The sequence below is a fragment of the Harpia harpyja genome, chromosome 11 (assembly GCF_026419915.1).
Source record: "Harpia harpyja isolate bHarHar1 chromosome 11, bHarHar1 primary haplotype, whole genome shotgun sequence".
NCBI lineage: Eukaryota > Metazoa > Chordata > Aves > Accipitriformes > Accipitridae > Harpia > Harpia harpyja.
In genome coordinates, this window is record NC_068950.1 from 21,141,430 (window position 1) to 21,160,127 (window position 18,698).

At 38.4% G+C, this 18,698-nt stretch overlaps 1 protein-coding gene across 2 annotated transcripts in view; it reads left to right on the plus strand.

Moving 5' to 3' along the window:
• The window catches only part of NR5A2 (nuclear receptor subfamily 5 group A member 2), a 99,867-nt gene that overhangs the window by 12,699 nt on the left and 68,470 nt on the right, over positions 1-18,698 (plus strand). For both annotated transcript variants that reach the window (XM_052802033.1, XM_052802034.1), the window contains 3 exons: positions 745-863; positions 2,167-2,308; positions 4,963-5,609. In XM_052802033.1, coding sequence (XP_052657993.1) covers positions 745-863; positions 2,167-2,308; positions 4,963-5,609 — 908 coding nt within the window. The remainder of the gene's footprint in view (positions 1-744; positions 864-2,166; positions 2,309-4,962; positions 5,610-18,698) is intronic.

Consider the following 18,698-nt stretch of genomic DNA (forward strand, 5'->3'; position numbering starts at 1 on the left):
AGTCCCGGACCGCTACCCCTCTGCCGACCCGCGGGGAGCCGCGCCGACGGGGGCTGAAAAGGGTCTCCCCCGTCGCCGCGGGACCGCTGGCTGCAAAACCCGGGGCCTCTGGGCATGCAGCGCTCACCCCATCGGCTGGGGCGGGGTGGGAGAGCGAGCTAGCTCGGAGGGGTGGCGGTCACCCCGAGACAACGAGTTTGGGGGGCGCGGAGGACGCTGTTTTAAGCTGGTTTTGGAAGTAAGTAACTTGGATTTAACGCGGCGCAAAAGTGCTGGGTCTGTAAGATAGAAGTTTAGGCTAAGTAAATATTTGCAGGCTGATGTTGAAAGAAAACTTTAAAGGAAACGAACTGAGTTGCTTTAAATACACAAGTGACACTTAATCTTATTCTGCTTTTTTAAAGCTTGCCCGTGATAATTTTCGGATTTAAATGAATTCATTTAGTTTGTGATTCTGTAAACTAGGGACTAGGTTAAGGGCACTCTGTAAATATAAATATTTAGAACATAAAACTGAGGAGCTAATGGGTTTTGTTCCACTTGCTAAGTATCATGCAGATTTGCTGTTGATGGAAAGTTGCACGTCTCAATACAAACTGTGGTTTTTAAAATATAACTTTTTTTCCCTCAATTTGCAGTCGTATGTATGTTTAAGTGAGCTTTCCCTCTAGATGAGAACTGTTGCAGAAAATTTGAGTTATTAATGTAAATTCTAATTGAATGTGCTATTTCTCCTTTCTCCAGTGTCTCAGTTTAAAATGGTGAATTACTCTTATGATGAAGACCTTGAGGAACTGTGTCCAGTCTGTGGAGATAAGGTGTCTGGGTACCATTATGGACTTCTCACTTGTGAAAGCTGCAAGGTTCTGTACTAATTACTTCATACAAACACAAGTACAGCAAAAAAAGTTTCAAATATAAGCAGAAAAAATGATAATTAAAGAAAACAGCTGTGTAATAATTTGGCTTATTTCTGATATATTTCTTGTTACATTCACGTAAAAAATTAACCACCAAAAAACTTTAGGATTTAGAAGTCTCTTGGAGAGATCTCATCTGCACAAATGGAAACAACTTGGACTGTTTTGCATTGTAGTTTTATCAGTGCTTTTAAGTATTCTGCTGTTGTGAAGTGATGTAGTTCTAGAACAACTTTCATTCCTAACTGTCCTAAATATTGATTTTAGTTGATTTATATACATTCAGAGTATTTCTGTTCCTTGAGGATAAAGTAGGAAAAGTATCCTCAGTACAGATCAGCTTTGGAAAATCTAATGCAGCTTTCTTAAGATTTTTTCATCCTTCAGTATTACAATGTAAATTTCTGTGACTATAATGACTGTGCACTTTTTTCATACAAACTATAACTGTCAGAGCTCACTCGACACACAAAAGCAAGTAACTAATGTATGATTTGGTTTAGATCATTCATTAATTTTGAGAATAAAATATTTGTAAATGCAACTTACCATATTGGAAGAAAAATGTATCTGCATGGTTCTATTATACTAAAGGGTTTAAATACTTGTGAATTTATGACATGTCAAATTTGTCGTGTAAATTTTTTTTAAAGTTCTTTATGGTTACTTAAGTAATGCACTGTAAAGGAAACTCGTTTGCCAGAACAATGCAATTTAAAATATTCAGTTGCATGGAAAAATTATCTTAGCACATTATATTTTCATTAACAAATAATCAATGAGAAATGAACAACAAGCACTTATTATGCCTCTAGCATGGACCACTGGGATGTACAGTAGCCAGAGGTATTCCATATTTCTGTTATCTTTGCAACGGTGTCCCTATTTATTTAATGTAAAACTACTTGAAAAGGAAGACTTTAATAATTTTGCAATGATTAAAGAATACAAAAGGAACTGGACAGCCTCTCTATTTCTGCTAACACTGTTAGGGGCACAGGAGACTATAGCCAGTCTTACCAAGCTTTGGCATGAGTCTATAAAACATAGCAGTAACACAAGAAAACCTCCTCTGGAGTATGATGGTTTTCTCCTGGGTACATCTCACTGTAATTTAAAATAAACTATGTAACTTCATAAGTGCTTGAGTGGTGTCTGAAAAATATGTTACAATGATTTCCATAAAATAAAATGCTGAAACACACTATTCAAGCAAAACAGGCTAACTTTTGTATCTATCATACAGGGATTCTTTAAGCGAACAGTCCAGAATAACAAAAGGTACACATGTATAGAAAATCAGAATTGCCAGATTGACAAAACACAGAGAAAACGATGCCCTTACTGTCGATTTCAAAAATGTCTAAGTGTTGGAATGAAATTGGAAGGTAAGAGCTATAGTCTTGCTGATATTGTCAACTATACTATAGATTAATTTTGAAAATGATAGGATTTCATATGTTATTCCATGCTATTTTATAAAAAAAAGCTACATATTTATTGTGGTTTTGAAATTATAGTAAAAGGTGACTTTGTATGCTCAGTGAAATTGTTGCTTTATAAAAAAAAATCTAATGAGTAAATGGTAAATCACTAACAACTAGTCAAAACCATAATCCATTTTTTCATATATGTATATAATTTGATATTTCAGTATTTTAGAGTTTGTGAATGAATGGATCTAGATAGAATAGTTTTGCAGCTTTTTAAAAGGACTTAATTTAGATTAAACATAAAATACGTAAGAAGTGTCCGGATTAGAAAAAAAATTAGTCATTGCTATGGAGAGTGGTCTGGTTTTCTTTATATTTTATCTAGGGTTGGTTTTTTTATTCTTCTGACAATAAGGCAGAAAACAGAGAAACAGATAAAATAAGGGTTTTTCTCACACCAACTTGCCTTTGGGATTAAGGAACCAAATAATCTCTGAAGTTGTGTCCTATATTTTTGAGATGCTGCACCTGAGATGCTGTTACAAATGAAAGAGAATAAGGCATTTTGAAGCATACTTTTTGACTTCATTTCACTTTCTCATGTACAGGGAACAATGAAAATGTGCAATACCCTTTGAGATAACTGAATGCAAAATTACCATCGACTTGAATTTGCGAATCATACACAGTTAATTCTAACTTTGGTATATAAAATACTAAATTTCAGATTTCATAGCAAATGGCATTCACCCTAGATGCTTAACCAGGAAAAAATCAGGCCAAGGAGGGAAACCATAAACCCTTAAGGGAACCATAAATGATAAGACCCAATCACCTGAGTCTGGCAAAGGAAAGCTGTTGATATAGCTGAAGATAAACAGAAAAATCACCCTCCTGCAGTTTGATGGATTCAATACTATTCTATCTGCCCACAAGACTGAGCTAGCACTGACACACTGCACTAAACATCCTGAACCACTGCATGTTCTTCCAAATTCAAGTAGTACCATAACAGGGCTTTTGGAATCCTTTTCTCATTGTTGACGTTAAGAATAAGGACAAAATACATTTACCTACTCCTACTTTTAACTCCTCTCAGTTGCTGACAATGATACAGAATCAAATTTTGTCTTCTGTGATTACATGCAGTTCACCTCAATTTCTATAACAGTTATAGAAAAGCATTTGTTAATCCAGTTTGGCTCACAGTTTTTAATTATAGAATACCTGAAAGGGTACTATGTATACAGATTTAAAGTTACTTACATTTACCAGCAGGGTGATTAATTATTTTAATTTCCTGTATTTTGCTCAAAATCAACATTCAACAGCAATATTAGCAGCAACATTTTTATTACAAATTTAAGCAAAGTGCCTGTAGTTTTAAAGATACTCTAGAAAACGTACTTTAGCTTCCTTATCGACACATCCATACAACTTCTTTTCCTTTGTTTAGAAAACTGGAAGAACATGTGCTTCCATAATTGTAAATACTTGTGACATTTATATGTGTATTTCCCCAATAGCAATATATATAGCCTTAAAGTCTAGTTCATAAATTACCATGGACCAAAAAAATCATTAAACGTTAAAGTCCTTATGATAATGTACAGTATTATGCGTATCTAGCATTCATAATAAATTTTTAATGTTCTACTAATCCCGAAGATAAAAAGCTCAAGAACTTAACCTCCAGCAATCTCAGCAGTCTCAACATGTCACCAGGCTGTCAAAGGTTCCTCTTTCAATCTAATTGCCGTTGGGCAAGGTGGGCTTGGTGAGAGCTCCTCGCCAGTCCATTACATATATAACATGGTGACAGACACTGCTGTGACAGAGACCACCAGTATGACTCCCAAGGCAGCTGTTGAGGTGGATTTGTTTTAATTATTTCTAATTCCAGAGATATTACAAGCCAGAACAATGTCAATAGTTTCTGTTTCACTACCACCTTCTGCGTGGAAAGTAGCAAGCTGACAGCTTTCTCTCTGCACATTCCAACTGCAGCTAAACATTTCTGTAGAGCTGTTCAACTACCTAGAAATCTCTTAAAGTTTTACATCAACCTGAAGAATCATCAAAAGGAAATATTTCCTTTTTGCCAAGACAAACGTATTCCCCTTTGTGATTACTGAACATTTCACAATTTACATTTCAGATGTTTTGCTGCGGTGGAAGGCAGTAATGGAATGATTATAATGAGACAATGTGGTCTGCTGGATACGTCTCAGACAAATTCTGGACATCAGCCCTTGTATCTTAATGACATAGTAGCTTGACATAAAACCAAATATACATTGAGATCTCCACATGATCCCATAGCAGGTGTGAAATTCCTGTAGCCAACCATTGTGTTTGTCCCTGTGTCCTAATCAATGTAAAGAGAAGTCTTTCTATATTAGTAATATATGCATGTGATATTTAAATTACCAGAAAAAAGTGACATTTGTTAAGTCAAAATAAATCTTTTTCTTTAGGAATAAAAGTGCTACCTTGAATTTAAAAAAAAAAGGGGGAGTTACATTTTTGCTCTGTCCTAATGTGTGTTTCATTAAAGAATGTTGATTCCAAGTTTTAATTATGACTTACTTCCTCCTCTCCCCTGACAGCTGTGCGAGCTGACCGAATGCGTGGTGGCCGAAACAAGTTTGGACCAATGTACAAGAGAGATAGGGCACTGAAGCAGCAGAAGAAAGCTCTTATCCGAGCAAATGGACTTAAACTGGAAGCCATGACTCAGGTGATCCAAGCAATGCCGACTGACCTGACAATATCCTCTGCAATCCAGAACATCCATTCTGCCTCCAAAGGCCTACCTCTGAACCATACTGCCTTGCCTCCTACAGACTATGACAGAAGTCCCTTTGTAACCTCTCCAATTAGTATGACAATGCCACCCCATGGCAGTTTGCAAGGTTACCAAACCTATGGCCATTTTCCAAGCCGTGCTATCAAGTCTGAGTACCCTGACCCTTACACTAGTTCACCAGAATCAATAATGGGCTACTCATACATGGATAGTTATCAAACAAGCTCACCAGCAAGTATTCCACATCTGATATTGGAACTCCTGAAATGTGAGCCAGATGAACCGCAAGTCCAAGCTAAGATCATGGCATATCTGCAGCAAGAGCAAGCCAACAGAAGCAAACATGAGAAGCTCAACACATTTGGGCTTATGTGTAAAATGGCTGACCAAACCCTCTTCTCCATTGTTGAATGGGCTAGGAGTAGCATCTTTTTTAGAGAACTTAAGGTAGGTAACAATCTTGCATTATATTATCATTCAATCAAGAAAAAGATACCATTTGTTACAATGTTGTACTTCAAGCAAGAAAGTATGGTTTACCTTTTCTTCCTTTGCCCCCCAGCATCTCATTATTAATTTATTTGGCTTGAAGTAGGCAGACTATTATGAGGAGAAACTTGTAGTTGTCTTCCACCTGAGCCTGTAATTAACCGTAGCAAAGAGATTCAAGTTTCAGTTCAGCTCTTCTGTATTTTACTATTTATCACAACTGTTATTAACCTCCATAGGGCCTCACATAAATTTTACTCTTTCTCTGTCAGTATTGCTCACTGTCTGGCTTGTATTCAGAGTTGTAAGCATGCCTGTTACACCACTGTACATTCATTTATGTAATTATTTTATTACCTCATTTAATATATAGGGGAATGCCATTTCTGTGCATCTCTGTACACTCCTTAAATAAGTCCATATTTGGAATATTCACTTTCTCACTGGGATATTATTTTGTGCATTCCTGTGCATGTAGTTAACCATGAAGGCTGAATCCTAAGCAGGGTACACACAGAACAGAAAGCAAGGAGGAAGAAGATACCTTAAGGACTCCTTTTGGTTCTCATCATCACTGATACATGGGGGATTCCCTTAACCTAGGCTGGCTACAGTGACCTTTCGGCTCTTAATTTTGTTGGAGCACGCAATGAATCCTCATGCACAACTCTCTGGCCAGAAATTCCCCCCTTTACATTTCTTGGACTTTTTTGTTAAGGCAGTTTTGTGGTCTGTTGTGGTCAGGTCTGAAATTTTAAGCCAGAAATTCAGGATAAGACAATAGAGATAAACTACAGTTTTTAACCACTCTCTTGATACAGAACTTAGCTCTGGAATGAATAAAAGATCTTCTGTCTCAAAAAAACCCTCAAGATTATGAACTTAGACCACATCTGAATTTCCCTATTATATTGCTAGTTACTGAATCTCTGTCTGCTACGCAGAGATGTTTTTGCCACAAATATTTGCTGCTGAAATCTGTAAAGTTTTGGGACTACACATAATTTCTTGCTGACTACTGCCAAGCTAAGGGAAAAATAATACAACATCTAAATACAACAATTACTGTAGAAGTTCACTGAGAATTGAATCTACATGAATCAAGAGCTGCAGTCAGGATGCTTGCCACAACAGTATTTCTGTCATAACCATAATGATGCAGACACATGAAATAAAGCCTGATTACAAGAGAAGCAAGCTGTATATGTTACATATACAACTCCAGCTTCTCTCTAATTTTTCATGAGAATGGTTGCAGGAACCGTTAAAAACTCAGTCTGTGTAAAGAGAAAGAAGGGAGGAAGTTTACTCAGAGGGGAAAAAGAAAATGGATTAAAGAGAGGAAAATACTGTCACATCTTTGTTTGCTAAGTTGTTTACAATTTTATAGTAAGCTATAAGCCACGCTATGCATTTTAAATAATTTAAAAATTAAAACTGCAAACACGTTACATTTCCAATAGACTATGTCCTAAATATCAGGGACCAGATCTTTCTACTCATACACTGAGGATTACTTTAGTCTGGAGTAACCATGTTAAAAATCACTGAGACTTGGAGAACTAGCTTTAGTATAAGAATTTTAAAGTTATGATCAGCCTTAAAATTCCAGTTATGATTGAAGTGAGAATATGAAAACATATTCAGGAAACATTTACTTTTTATGGTTCCATGCCTTAATCAATAGGCAGATTTTATAAGCATGCAACATGCTATACTGGGAATAGTTTTAGAGACAGTCTTCACTTCCAACCTCATCCGGGATGATATTCTTCAACCAACATATTTACTAGTATGGAGACAAAAGACGCAGAAATTTGTTTCATGAAAATTCTGACCAACTTCTCCTGGCTCTGGACATGTATACAAACTACCATGTATATACAGACTTCTGGAAATACATATATTCTAGAAATTCACTACATATAGCCTTTGACTAATGAATTGACTTTCACACATTTTTAGAAGTCATCGGTTTCATCTTAGTATTTGTTCCCTTTACATCTTAGAAACTTAGAGTTCAGACAGTTTCATACCTTCTGGCACATCCAGATCTTTTTTTTTTTTTTTTTTTTTTTTCAATTGGACAAGATCAAATAAACTGCACAGCATTCCAGAACAATAGCAACACACTTGGAAATCCATCTACATCCGATATTTAGGGGCCAGATTACACACAATGCTAAGAACTTTAAGCTTCTCAACTTCAGAAAAGTGAGGTGCTCAAAATGTATTTAGATCAGACTCTACACCATTAACAGCACCAGGTAACATCATCTCTCTTTGCAGCTGAGAGCAGAGGATCAGAATTAAACAAAGGGTTTCCAAACCTTTACTGAACACAGCTCTCTTCTATCCATCCATGGTTTCAGTTCCTTCTGATCAAGGTAGCAAAAGCAGCTATTTCAGATTGCTCCACAGAACATGAATACCTGTGGGGGAGGGAAAAAAAACCCAAACCACAAGACCTAAGGATATGACAGAGATTTTAATTTCAGAAGGAAGGGAAGAGGCAATTGTGATAAAGGTGCAACTAGGTTTTCAGAACAGCTAACTTAGTTCCCTGCCTATACACAGCTGAGAAGTATGTATTTGCTTGAGAAGATATTTTCTTATTATTCTTACCTGTCTAAACTTAACTTAACAACTGAATCTTGAGATGTCTTTCAGATAAGACGTGCATTAGTAGATCTGTGGGACTAAAATTTTAAATTACATAATTAAACACTAAAAAAGTATAAATGTGGCTTGTATGAAATTCATCATGATTTTGTCATAAGTGATGCCTTGCACAACTGGCTGCGAGTTACTATTCAGCATGTTTGCAATTCTTTACTGTATCCTTTCACTTCATTCTAAATTTAGTCTTACACATCTGTCTCTTCAATTCATATAAAAGGGCAAACATTTTCCTTTCTGCTACACTTAGAGATTTGTAGATAGCAGAGTTTAGGAGGGACTGAAAAGGAGGAGCACATGATAAAAAAATGCTGTCCCAGTCCATCAGTGGTTTAGGCCACATTTACCCTAGAGATAATAACAAAAAAACACCAGTGAAGTACAGTTTTAAAGTTTTCTCTTTTTCCTTCCATTTGGCTGAAAATTGGGGTTTTTTTAAAAGAGATCTCAAGTGATAACAAACATGTTTTAAAACTTTATTTCATGAAGCTTTTATCAGCTTATGCTTATCAATCACAATCATCTCACTTGTTGCTCTACAAATTGTCAACACCTCTTTTGGTATGTGTTATATATGTAAGCATGTAAAAGGTAAAAATATTGACTGAGCAGGAACAACCTACAGTGTGCACTGCATTTTACAGAATTTGACCTGTATATGAATTTAAGTACGTAATTTAAGGCTAATGCTCACACTTGCTTAGGAGCAGATCCTCCCATCTTCACATTGGATATCAGAAATTGATGGAAATATTAACGAAGCATACAGCAGAATTAGTAATAATGTCAGAGAAAGATCCAAAGCAGCCAGTTGCAATCCTGTAACTTTGAATTTAACACCTGCTAAAATCTCAAACATACCTATCTGTCTTGTGAAGTCAGAATACTTTGTAATTAGTAATTACATCATAAATTTTGGGGTTTGACGTCACATATTACTTGCTTATTCATAATGAGAAATGTTTCTGTATAGTTCTTTATACACAGATGAAATAAGAATACAGAGATCACCTCCCAGTAGACTCATGATGATACTAACAGTAATAGTAAAGAAGGCCTTTGTTTGCTATTCTGGAGTTGTTGAAAGCTCAGTAAATATAAAAGTAAGATATATCCGTCTTATCCTCAGCTAAGAAAACTCAGGAATGCCCTGGGGATGCTAGATTTGTAGCCAGCTGTCTTAGTCAGGTGAAAGGTCTTTGTACAAAGCTAAAAAGAAAATATTGCAAGAGTTTCTAGAGTCCAAAGGTTACCTGGCCTCGAGAAAGGATGCAGACAGTTCCACTGGACTGGTCTTTCCTCATCAGCCCTCATCAGGGAAAATTCAACAACTACTTCCAAAGCTAAGTATTCCTGAACCCATAAAAGAAAGCAGTCTCTGCTTGGGGCAGGAAGAAGACAGGACCTGCACTGTATAACAGTCCTCAGGATACTTTCTCCTGGCTAAGGATCAGAAAATTAACTAAATGTTGATAGTTACAAAAAAGACACAAAAGGACTTGTGACTCACAAAAAAATATTACCTTGACTTATTTGGCTATTTTAGTGAGGATGTCATAGGTCAAAGTACTATGTGAGCACAAACCCATTTAGTGAATGATTGCAGGAAGAGCCAGTGTACTTCATGTTAAAGCAGCTCATCCTAGAACTATTCACTGAGTTTGCAAATTTAGGCTATTCATTGATGTCAGACTGTATCAGTTCTGGGACAGATTTCTTGCTATAAGTATAAATTTGTCCATGCTTACACTAGCTCCACATGTGGCCTTCAAAGAAACAACGGTTTAACCACGTATCTCAAAAGAACCCTATCTATAGAACTTCTACTGTACATGGTAATACAGATGTTTTAGCAGCTAATAAGCTAACAGAGGCCTATTTTTGTATTACATATTCCCCATAAGCACAACTATATTAGCAGAGTTTCAAATTATTTCTTAAAGCAGTACAAACTTAGCATGAATAGGATTAACAGGACTCGGAGTCTTAATTTTTTTCTGTAAAAAGTATTTATATAGATATAGTAATATAATACTCAATACATCATCTTTAATTTCAAATTTCAGTCTCCATGTAATCATGTATCAAGAAATGCATAGAAAATAAGGAATTGCAGTACAGAAATCCAGTTATTTAACTGAATTAACACAGAATAGGAAAAAAAATAGTTTGGGGGTGGTTTTTTTTGAGAAAAAATATCAACAGTGGAATACCTTAAAAGTTTTTCTTCAGGATGATGAAACGTTGATATATTATTTAGACTTAAGTAATCAAAAGCAATTTGATAACTTCAAGTGCTTTTGGACTTTGTAGTATGTTTATCAGGACAGGAAATGTAACTAATATAGGTGATGAAATAAAACTTCTGCAGTGTTCTTTCAATCAGGGAAGCTGCCAGAAACTGATGTCCAGGATTTCCCTTAATATCAGTAATCAGATTAGATAATATGTTGTCATATGTCGCTGTTGACTTTTAATCTGGTTTATGTGTATCTGGATCTGAAAAATTTCTCAAATATTTAAAAAATGTTGGGGAAAGGGAGAAGTATTTCTCTTACACAACCAAATAATTCTTTGCTTTAGATGCATTAATTTAATTTCACAAATAGTAAAATCATTGCTATAGAAAGAAGACTCAGCAGAGAAACCAGGGTTTAATGAAGCATGGGATTATACCTGCCACATAGCTGAACCCTGTAGGGGAACACTCTGCTAAAAGTTAACTTTATGATCTTATTCTGGCTCTCCTCTGAACAAAGGATGTCACTAAATGCTGTATTTCAACATGTGGGCATGTCATTTTGCAGCCTTTCTAAACAGTTTGCTCAATGCTAAGCCTCTGGTACTTTTTCTAGGGGTAAGAAGAAAGATGACGTTCTCCTGCACCCTTTCATGTTGGAGCTGGGTACTTTAGTTTCACTCTGCCGTATGGTGTTATCACCTTTGATAGCAGGACACTGAATTCAGTTGCTCTGGATTTAGTCATTTTTCCATCTAACACCCAATATTCAGCATCATGTTGAGACTAAGAACCATGCTCCATGTAGGTGGGTTTTTTTAAACACTGCCACTTCTACACTTGGGTGGATCTGCAGTCACCAGTTCACTGTAGCAAACTTACCTAAGTTCCCATGAATAGCCACGATGCAGTAACAATGATTCGTTACTTATTATTAGAGAAAATTTGAGCAAGTAACAATTCCAAAAGCTGTCCAGCCCATCCTAATGCTAGTGACAAGCAGAGATATTATAGGCTGTAGTATCGACATGGGGAATTACATAGCTACAGCCACTTCTGCCACATGGCCTGAAGCAGACGCTGCAGCCTTGATGGGAGGGAAGAGCCATACTTGCATGTTCATCTGTGAGTTGGAGGCATTTGTTACACAAAACGGAAGTTTAACATTACAGTTTAATTTTTTTCTTCAAAGCGTAAGTTTCCAATTTAAGTTTGACAACTGTCAGCAGTGATAGTAGAAAGATCAGTTGGGTGCATTACCAAATGTATATCACATTGCTGTAGGGCAACATGAAAAAAATAGTGCTCTTTGGATCTTGCATGCTGTGGCTAGTCCAAAGTGATATTAGAGTGAATGCTAATAATGACTGCTGTACTGGCTAAGAAACTGAACATTGAATGCTCAGCCATGTTAACATAATCTGTTGTATTTCCAGACCACTATTTTTAACTGTTATTTTCTGCTGTGAGGATTTGCTCTTTCTGCCAAATGATGGAGAGAGCTTTGCACATTAAAAATTAAACAATTCCAGTCTCTTGGAAAATCATAGCTATGTTTCCTGGTTTTGCTTAAGAAAGTCACAGTTTTATTGTTAGTGACAGATCTTCACTTGCAAAGAACTCCATTTTTTGCAAGTTTCTGCCACAAGAAAAGCTATTTTTCCCCCTTCAAATTATGACATTTCCTACAACCAGGCAGTAAATTTTACTACAGGAAGAGAACTTGTTTCATTCAGATCCAGAGTTTTTGTACGATACCTGTTTCATTCAGATCCAGCACTTGTGTACAATACCTATATGATATTTCTGTTGTATGGGATGGTTCCCAGTTACAGTAGAAGTTTGCCTCTCTGAATCTATCATCAAGGCCATTCAGATTTAAGGATGTTCTTCTGTTAACCTGTAGCCTTTAGGATCACCTACAGTAAGGATGAAATCCTAGCCATACTGAAGTCACTTACCGACTTCCTATCAGCCCTGCTGAAGCCCTATAATATAAATGGATGTTATTCTATACTTTCATATGTAGAGGTAAGCTGCTCCAGAACAAGAGATGATCGTCTTTGTATATACAGCACTATGGAGTCAATAGCTCACATAATCCACTCAGCTCTAGGGCTGAAAAATGCTGACAAATGACAAGAAAAGCAGAGGAAAGTGTGATTTATGAAGAAAGATTAAAAGAGATCTGAACATTCATAGCTTGATGAAGCAATGAATCCAACTATATGGCAGCCATGTAGAAGCACAACATCTGAACAAAACAAAGAACTTAGAGAGTGGGGAACTCTGTTCTACCCATAGTAGCACCGAGAAGATGCTTTCCACAACATTCAGTCATCAGACTTATTATTGGAGAAAAGACCTAAAGCTGAGGGCTTTCAAATTGTGCTGTTAATTGTAAGATCACTCAGAACAGGTTGGACGCACTATACAGCTGTATAGGCACAGGAACATACTAGAGGACTTAAGTCTTTTCCATTTCCAATTTTAAAATTATTATAAAATAGACTTTCAAATAGAGGGAGTAAAATCAAGAGGCAGACTGCACTTAAACATCTATCTGGTATCTCTCTACTTCCAAACTTTGGCCAGTATGCATTAACAAGCAGATTTTCAGACTTCTAAAATAGAACAACCCATCTATTGCCAGGGAAGCACGTCATTTTATGCTAGCCAAAAACTTAGCCATGGATTTAATTTTATTTTTGTCATGCGTCAAAGCTATCACGGTTTGCGCCATTTCATAGCCTCAAGTTACAAGACTACTTCTAAAAGGAAGCAAAGAAAAATTTCATGCGCTGCAAATAAGATTCAGTTGCTTATTACCCCCACCCCCCATAAGCCAATGCATAAAAATAGCAACCTCAAGAAAGGATTAGTTTTAGTACAAGAGGAAATAATGTTTCAAAAATTAGTTTAAACCTGAGTGCAATTCAAGAAATATCCAAATGAATGATAGACATTTGGTTTGAACTCCATTACAGCCAATATGAAGACAGTGGCCATGTCCAAAATCTGGTACTCTGTTAAATGAGTGCAATACACATCTTTCAGTAAAGTGACATGAAAGTGACATAGCTATTTAATCCCTCCCACTTTTCCCACACCTGGCTGGAAAGAGCAGTTAAAAGCAAACTGAAACATAACATCACTATCTTTAGGACAGCCTTTAACTGTTTTCTGATTTTTTTAATTTTTTTTTTCTAATAAGAAACCTCTTAATTATCAGGTTTCATTTCAACTCTGAATAAAAAGCACAGTTTTATTCAGAGTTAATGTTGGCTGAATCACGACACACTGTCCCACCACATTATAAAAAGGATCTGAAACATTTGCTCTCCACATGCCACAGGAACCGCCAGGCGCTGCAGCCCCTGCCACCTCAGCCTGGCTGAGGGACACAGGCCTGCCGCCCCTGTGCTCAAACCAGGGCAGGCCCCAGGGCTGCCGGCGGGAGTGGCCCACCCCACCACCCTCACGACCCCCAGGGACAAGGCACGATTTGAGGGGACAAGGCAGGGGCACGCACAGGCGGTGAGGGAGCCTTAGCTGCGAGGCAGCCCAGGGAGGGCCAGGGCCTTGCCTGGAGCTTGAATGGCGCCGTGGGTGGGTGGGGGCCAGGTGGGGCTGTTAGTGCCCGCAGGTTCCCTCAGGGCCCTGTGTCTGAAAGAGGAGCTGTGCCCTGCACGGGACATCAGCAAGTAACTCTGGGAGCAAACCCTAAAAAAGCAGCTAACTCAAGGGCTGCGGCTCTGCCTCTCTCTCACGTTCCTCCTCTCTGACCTGAGGCTGACTCTGCTGCGTAAAAGGGGTGCGGGCGGGCCGCCTGAGGCACCGCACGAGGCTGAGCACCGTCCCCTGGGCAGCCACTCTGCTGCCCGTGTTTCTGCACCCGCACGGCGCTCAAACCCCGCTGCCGGGCAGGGCGAGGCGTGCCTCGGGGTCGGCGCCCAGCTCTGGGCTCGAGGCGTGTACGACCTGGGTGAGAGCAGGGCTGGGGGGCTCTAGCAGCCCGCCTGGGAAGCAGCACCCCCTTCCCTATGTCGCCATTAGGAGTGGGCTGCAACGGGCTGGTCTGCCCTTCACCGGTCCCGCTAGGCAGCACTGCGCGGGTGTAAAACGGAGACACGCACGCAGGCATCGGGGTGCCAGAGCACTGAACGGGGGGATGCCGTAGCTGCCTGGGTTTGTCCTCCGCAGAGGTGCGATGCCCTGACTTCTGCCTGTGCGTGTCTGAGTGGATGGCAGCTACCAGGGAAAGGAGAAAGGGTCTCTGCTGAAAGGTGAAGCGCCAGCATGTTCACCTCACACTTTGCTTTAACCTTTCCCCAAGTCCGTCTGCTTTCAGTAGAGTTGAAAGACACGCACCAAATTTTTCCCTAAAATGTTCTTTATTTGAGCTTTCGAAACAGGGACTGAAAGTTGTTGCTATTGGCATCACTGCAGGCACATTTGTAGAGCAACTACAGAAGAAATAAAAGGGCAGATTTAAGAAGGAATTAAGGAAAACTAAGAAAGAGGTAAAATACAGTGCTGGTGGCACAGGGAAGCTATAATTTTAGATGGACATCCTCATGTCTTTTTTCTGCTTCTGTAACTGGTAGAAGTTCAATTATAGGTGGTTAGGTAAACATCGGGGCAGTCTGGGCAAACAAATATTTAACACTGTGCCTTGGAAACACCCCAGTCATTAAAGCAACCATTACAGACAAAAAAATATATGATAAATTAGTAAAATAAGATACCAAATAATCATATTGTGGTGAAAAAAGAAATGTCATTTTGTCTAATTCTGGAATCGCCTGTCATACCCATCACTTGGAAAGGGAAAGAAACTAAAATCTGTTTTCAGAAATTCAGAAATAGAAAAATGCTTTTTACATCTAAATACAGCTCTTGCATTTGTTGAAAGAAAAGTACTTTGATATTTGTTGCTAAATAAAATCTTGGATCAAGTAAATTTAATTTTAAAAATTAGTTGAGGCAACAATAAACACAGGAAATATACATGAATAAAGTGTTCTAAAAGTCAGGCAACTCTTTTAAGACTATAAATATCACCTAAGCAAGGCCACTATAATTAGCAAAGGGTGAACAAAAGAAGACATCCAGAAATAGATGGGGAGGGGGGATGTTGGAAGGGTGAAATGTCTTGGTTAACCTTATTCAAGTGTTCTTTCCATAGCATAGGAAATGGTTGCAGCTAGCTCATGAATTCTGTTGGTATTAACTGATTTTTTAAAAGGACATTTCCATGTTGTCTGTATGCCAAGGAAATTCTTTTACTGGCATGTTTGCTGAATACAGGAAACATCACCCTGACTAAGTGACACTGGATGTGACGAAGAATTGTATCTTTATTCTGGTGTTACAGTCAGCACCGTCTGTTTCATCTGGATACCTTGTGGTATTTATTGGGGAATACTTACTGCAGTCTCGCAATTTGTCCTGAGTAATGAGCAAACACAGTGACTGGTGGTGCTGAGTCATAATCCCTCACCACTTGAGAAGCAGCTTGCTGCAGCCCTTGTGCACCAGCTGCTTATTTAGTCTGAGGGCTAATCCAGCACTTTAGAGGAGGTAGAGACAGGGCTGTCTAGTCATCCCCTAATCTACTTCATCCTTCTTCAAGGTATGGGGAGAAAAGAGTAACAGAGTGCTGGAAACCATCCTTGTCTCCATGCTAGGGCCAGAATTCCCTGTATAAGGAAATAAATGTGTACCTACAACTGCTTACTCTCCTAAATAGAGCGCTGAACAAGTCACTCTTGCATATAGTAATTTTCAGTGTAAAAGTCAGGTTGTGCTTACGGGCCCAGTCTTGTACTGCTTATCAGAAGAAAACTTTACTGAAGCCAATGAGAATTTTGTCCGAATAAGAAGTGCAAGTTAAGATCTTGAATACTGTATTTCCAGTTTCACTTGCAGCATCTGCCAGTTCCTGGTTTCTTCCATAAAGCCACCTTTGTCAAGTTTTTACATTTCCTATTTGCTACATGTTATTTCTAAATGCCGTTTTTGTTATTTATTTCCTCTTCTTTTCCTTTCTCTTTCTTGGGAATAGTGTTAGTACCACAGCCACTACATAGGAGGCAGTAACTACAGTTATTTGTGGCTCTGGGCTCCACTGACCTGTCCTACAGAGACCTTCAACAACAGTCAGTGTGCCTCAGCGCCAACCCCTTAAACTCCTTGTGCACTCTTTTGGGAAAAGGTGGAAATCTTTGAGAAAAAGGTTCAGAGTGGTCGGACAGGCCAGCGGTCTCCTTTCCATCTTGCTACTCCTGGAGCTCAGTAAAAATCACAATAAATCCATAAAGGTAGTTAATCCAAACTATTAACTTCAGGTAACAGCAAAAACATGTAGGGAGAATAATAAGCGACAATTGCCCAAAGTCTCTGGTTCCACTCCCATTTGTCTGTGCAGTACATAACGACCCTGACGTTAGAAAGAATTGTGGGAGATGGTAGCGATGTAGTAGACAGGCTGCTGGGAGGCATGAGGCTAAATTAGGTGGTGGTGCAAATCATCTAGTGTGCAAGTGGAAGCCAAGCATAATGTGTAGCTCACACCCAGGTCACTACAGTATAAAATAGTTTCAGCTTCTTTTGTAACCACTCCACAATCACTGATGTTCCATCTATCTACATATGGAGAGAACAGAGGGAGATAGAAAGCAAGCTACTCATAAATACTATTGGAGTATTGTTTGCATTAGTACATATATAAGTACATATTACACTCATTAAAAGCAAGACCAGGCAATTTTCTGCATTTGAGGCTGAGACCTAGAACCTCCCAACAGTGTTTTGAATATTGGACATATTGCTAAGATTCTACCCAGACTTTCTAGTCTTTGAGACATCCAAAATTGCTATAAGGAGTAGCATCAAAAAACTGTCTTTCTGATGCAGGACTTGGAAAACAATGGTCCTTGTTTATAATACAGTGGATAAACAGCAAGAATATTAGCAACAGCAACAACAATAATAACAACTTTAAGTAGCAATAAACACATGGCAATTACTTTACTTTGTTTTGGACCTGTCATTCACAAGATAGATTCGCATTCTGCAAGTGTGGTCAAGGACAATGTTCTCTCCTGACTAAGAATGAACTTTCCAGGGGAGCGTTCCCAGTAGGAAAGGTTACACCTCAAAGTCGGTGTTTACATGGCTAGCTCATTTGGTAATGTTGAACAGCATATATTTTTAATTTGCATGCTTCTCCTTTAAGGCATGTCCTTCTCTTGACTTCAGTGGGAGCTCCACATGTTTTGCCTTTGATTCCCTTGCATGCTGGCAACTCTAATTAGTGTTAATAGGAGTTTCAGTGGAGTTTCTCTCTCTCTCTCTCCCTCTTTCTCTGTAAAAGAGGATAGTTTTAAGTAGTTTACCCCAGCAGAGGCTGGTGTATTTAGAGATCAGGAGTTGGAGCTTTATCAAAGTGGCATATGTTGCCTATCAAGAATGTATCTTCATTGCCTCTCTGTCCCTGCCAAAGTGGAACTTTACCTTTTTCTCCACGCTGAATAACAAATGGTGGCATAACTGTGAGAAAAAATGTCATTGATCATTCTAACAAACTCCCCTCAATTTTGAAAAGATTGCTTAGTATTGTCTTTGGGTTTTTTAACAGTAATAATTTTAACTAGTTAACATGGCCTTTCTCTATAAGTTGCTATCATAGTATCTTGGCGCAATAAATATGAGTTAGAAAAGATCAGTTCTTTGAGACTGACATCCTCTAGAGCTAGGTCCTGCAGCACATACTAAACCTCAGCCTGCTCTGCCCTATAGAGATTGCTTTGGATTTCAGAGATATTTTGTATAGGGACACAATATTACATATTGAGCAAGTCTGGGAGAATCTGGTCCTTTTTTGCAGTGCCGCTGGTTTTATTAAAAATTAACAACACCCTTATCCCCCCGAAACCCTTACCATCAAACCTTGCATCCTGAAAACAGAAATACTGTTCCATTTTGAGATTTTCATCTCAGAATTGCATACCCACATATACTGACAGACACAATGAACAGGAGCCGCTTTTCTCCTTCTTCCTAAGAACTATATCACATGTGGCTTTCTGTGCTAATATAACCCTCTTTCCAATATTTCAAAAGAC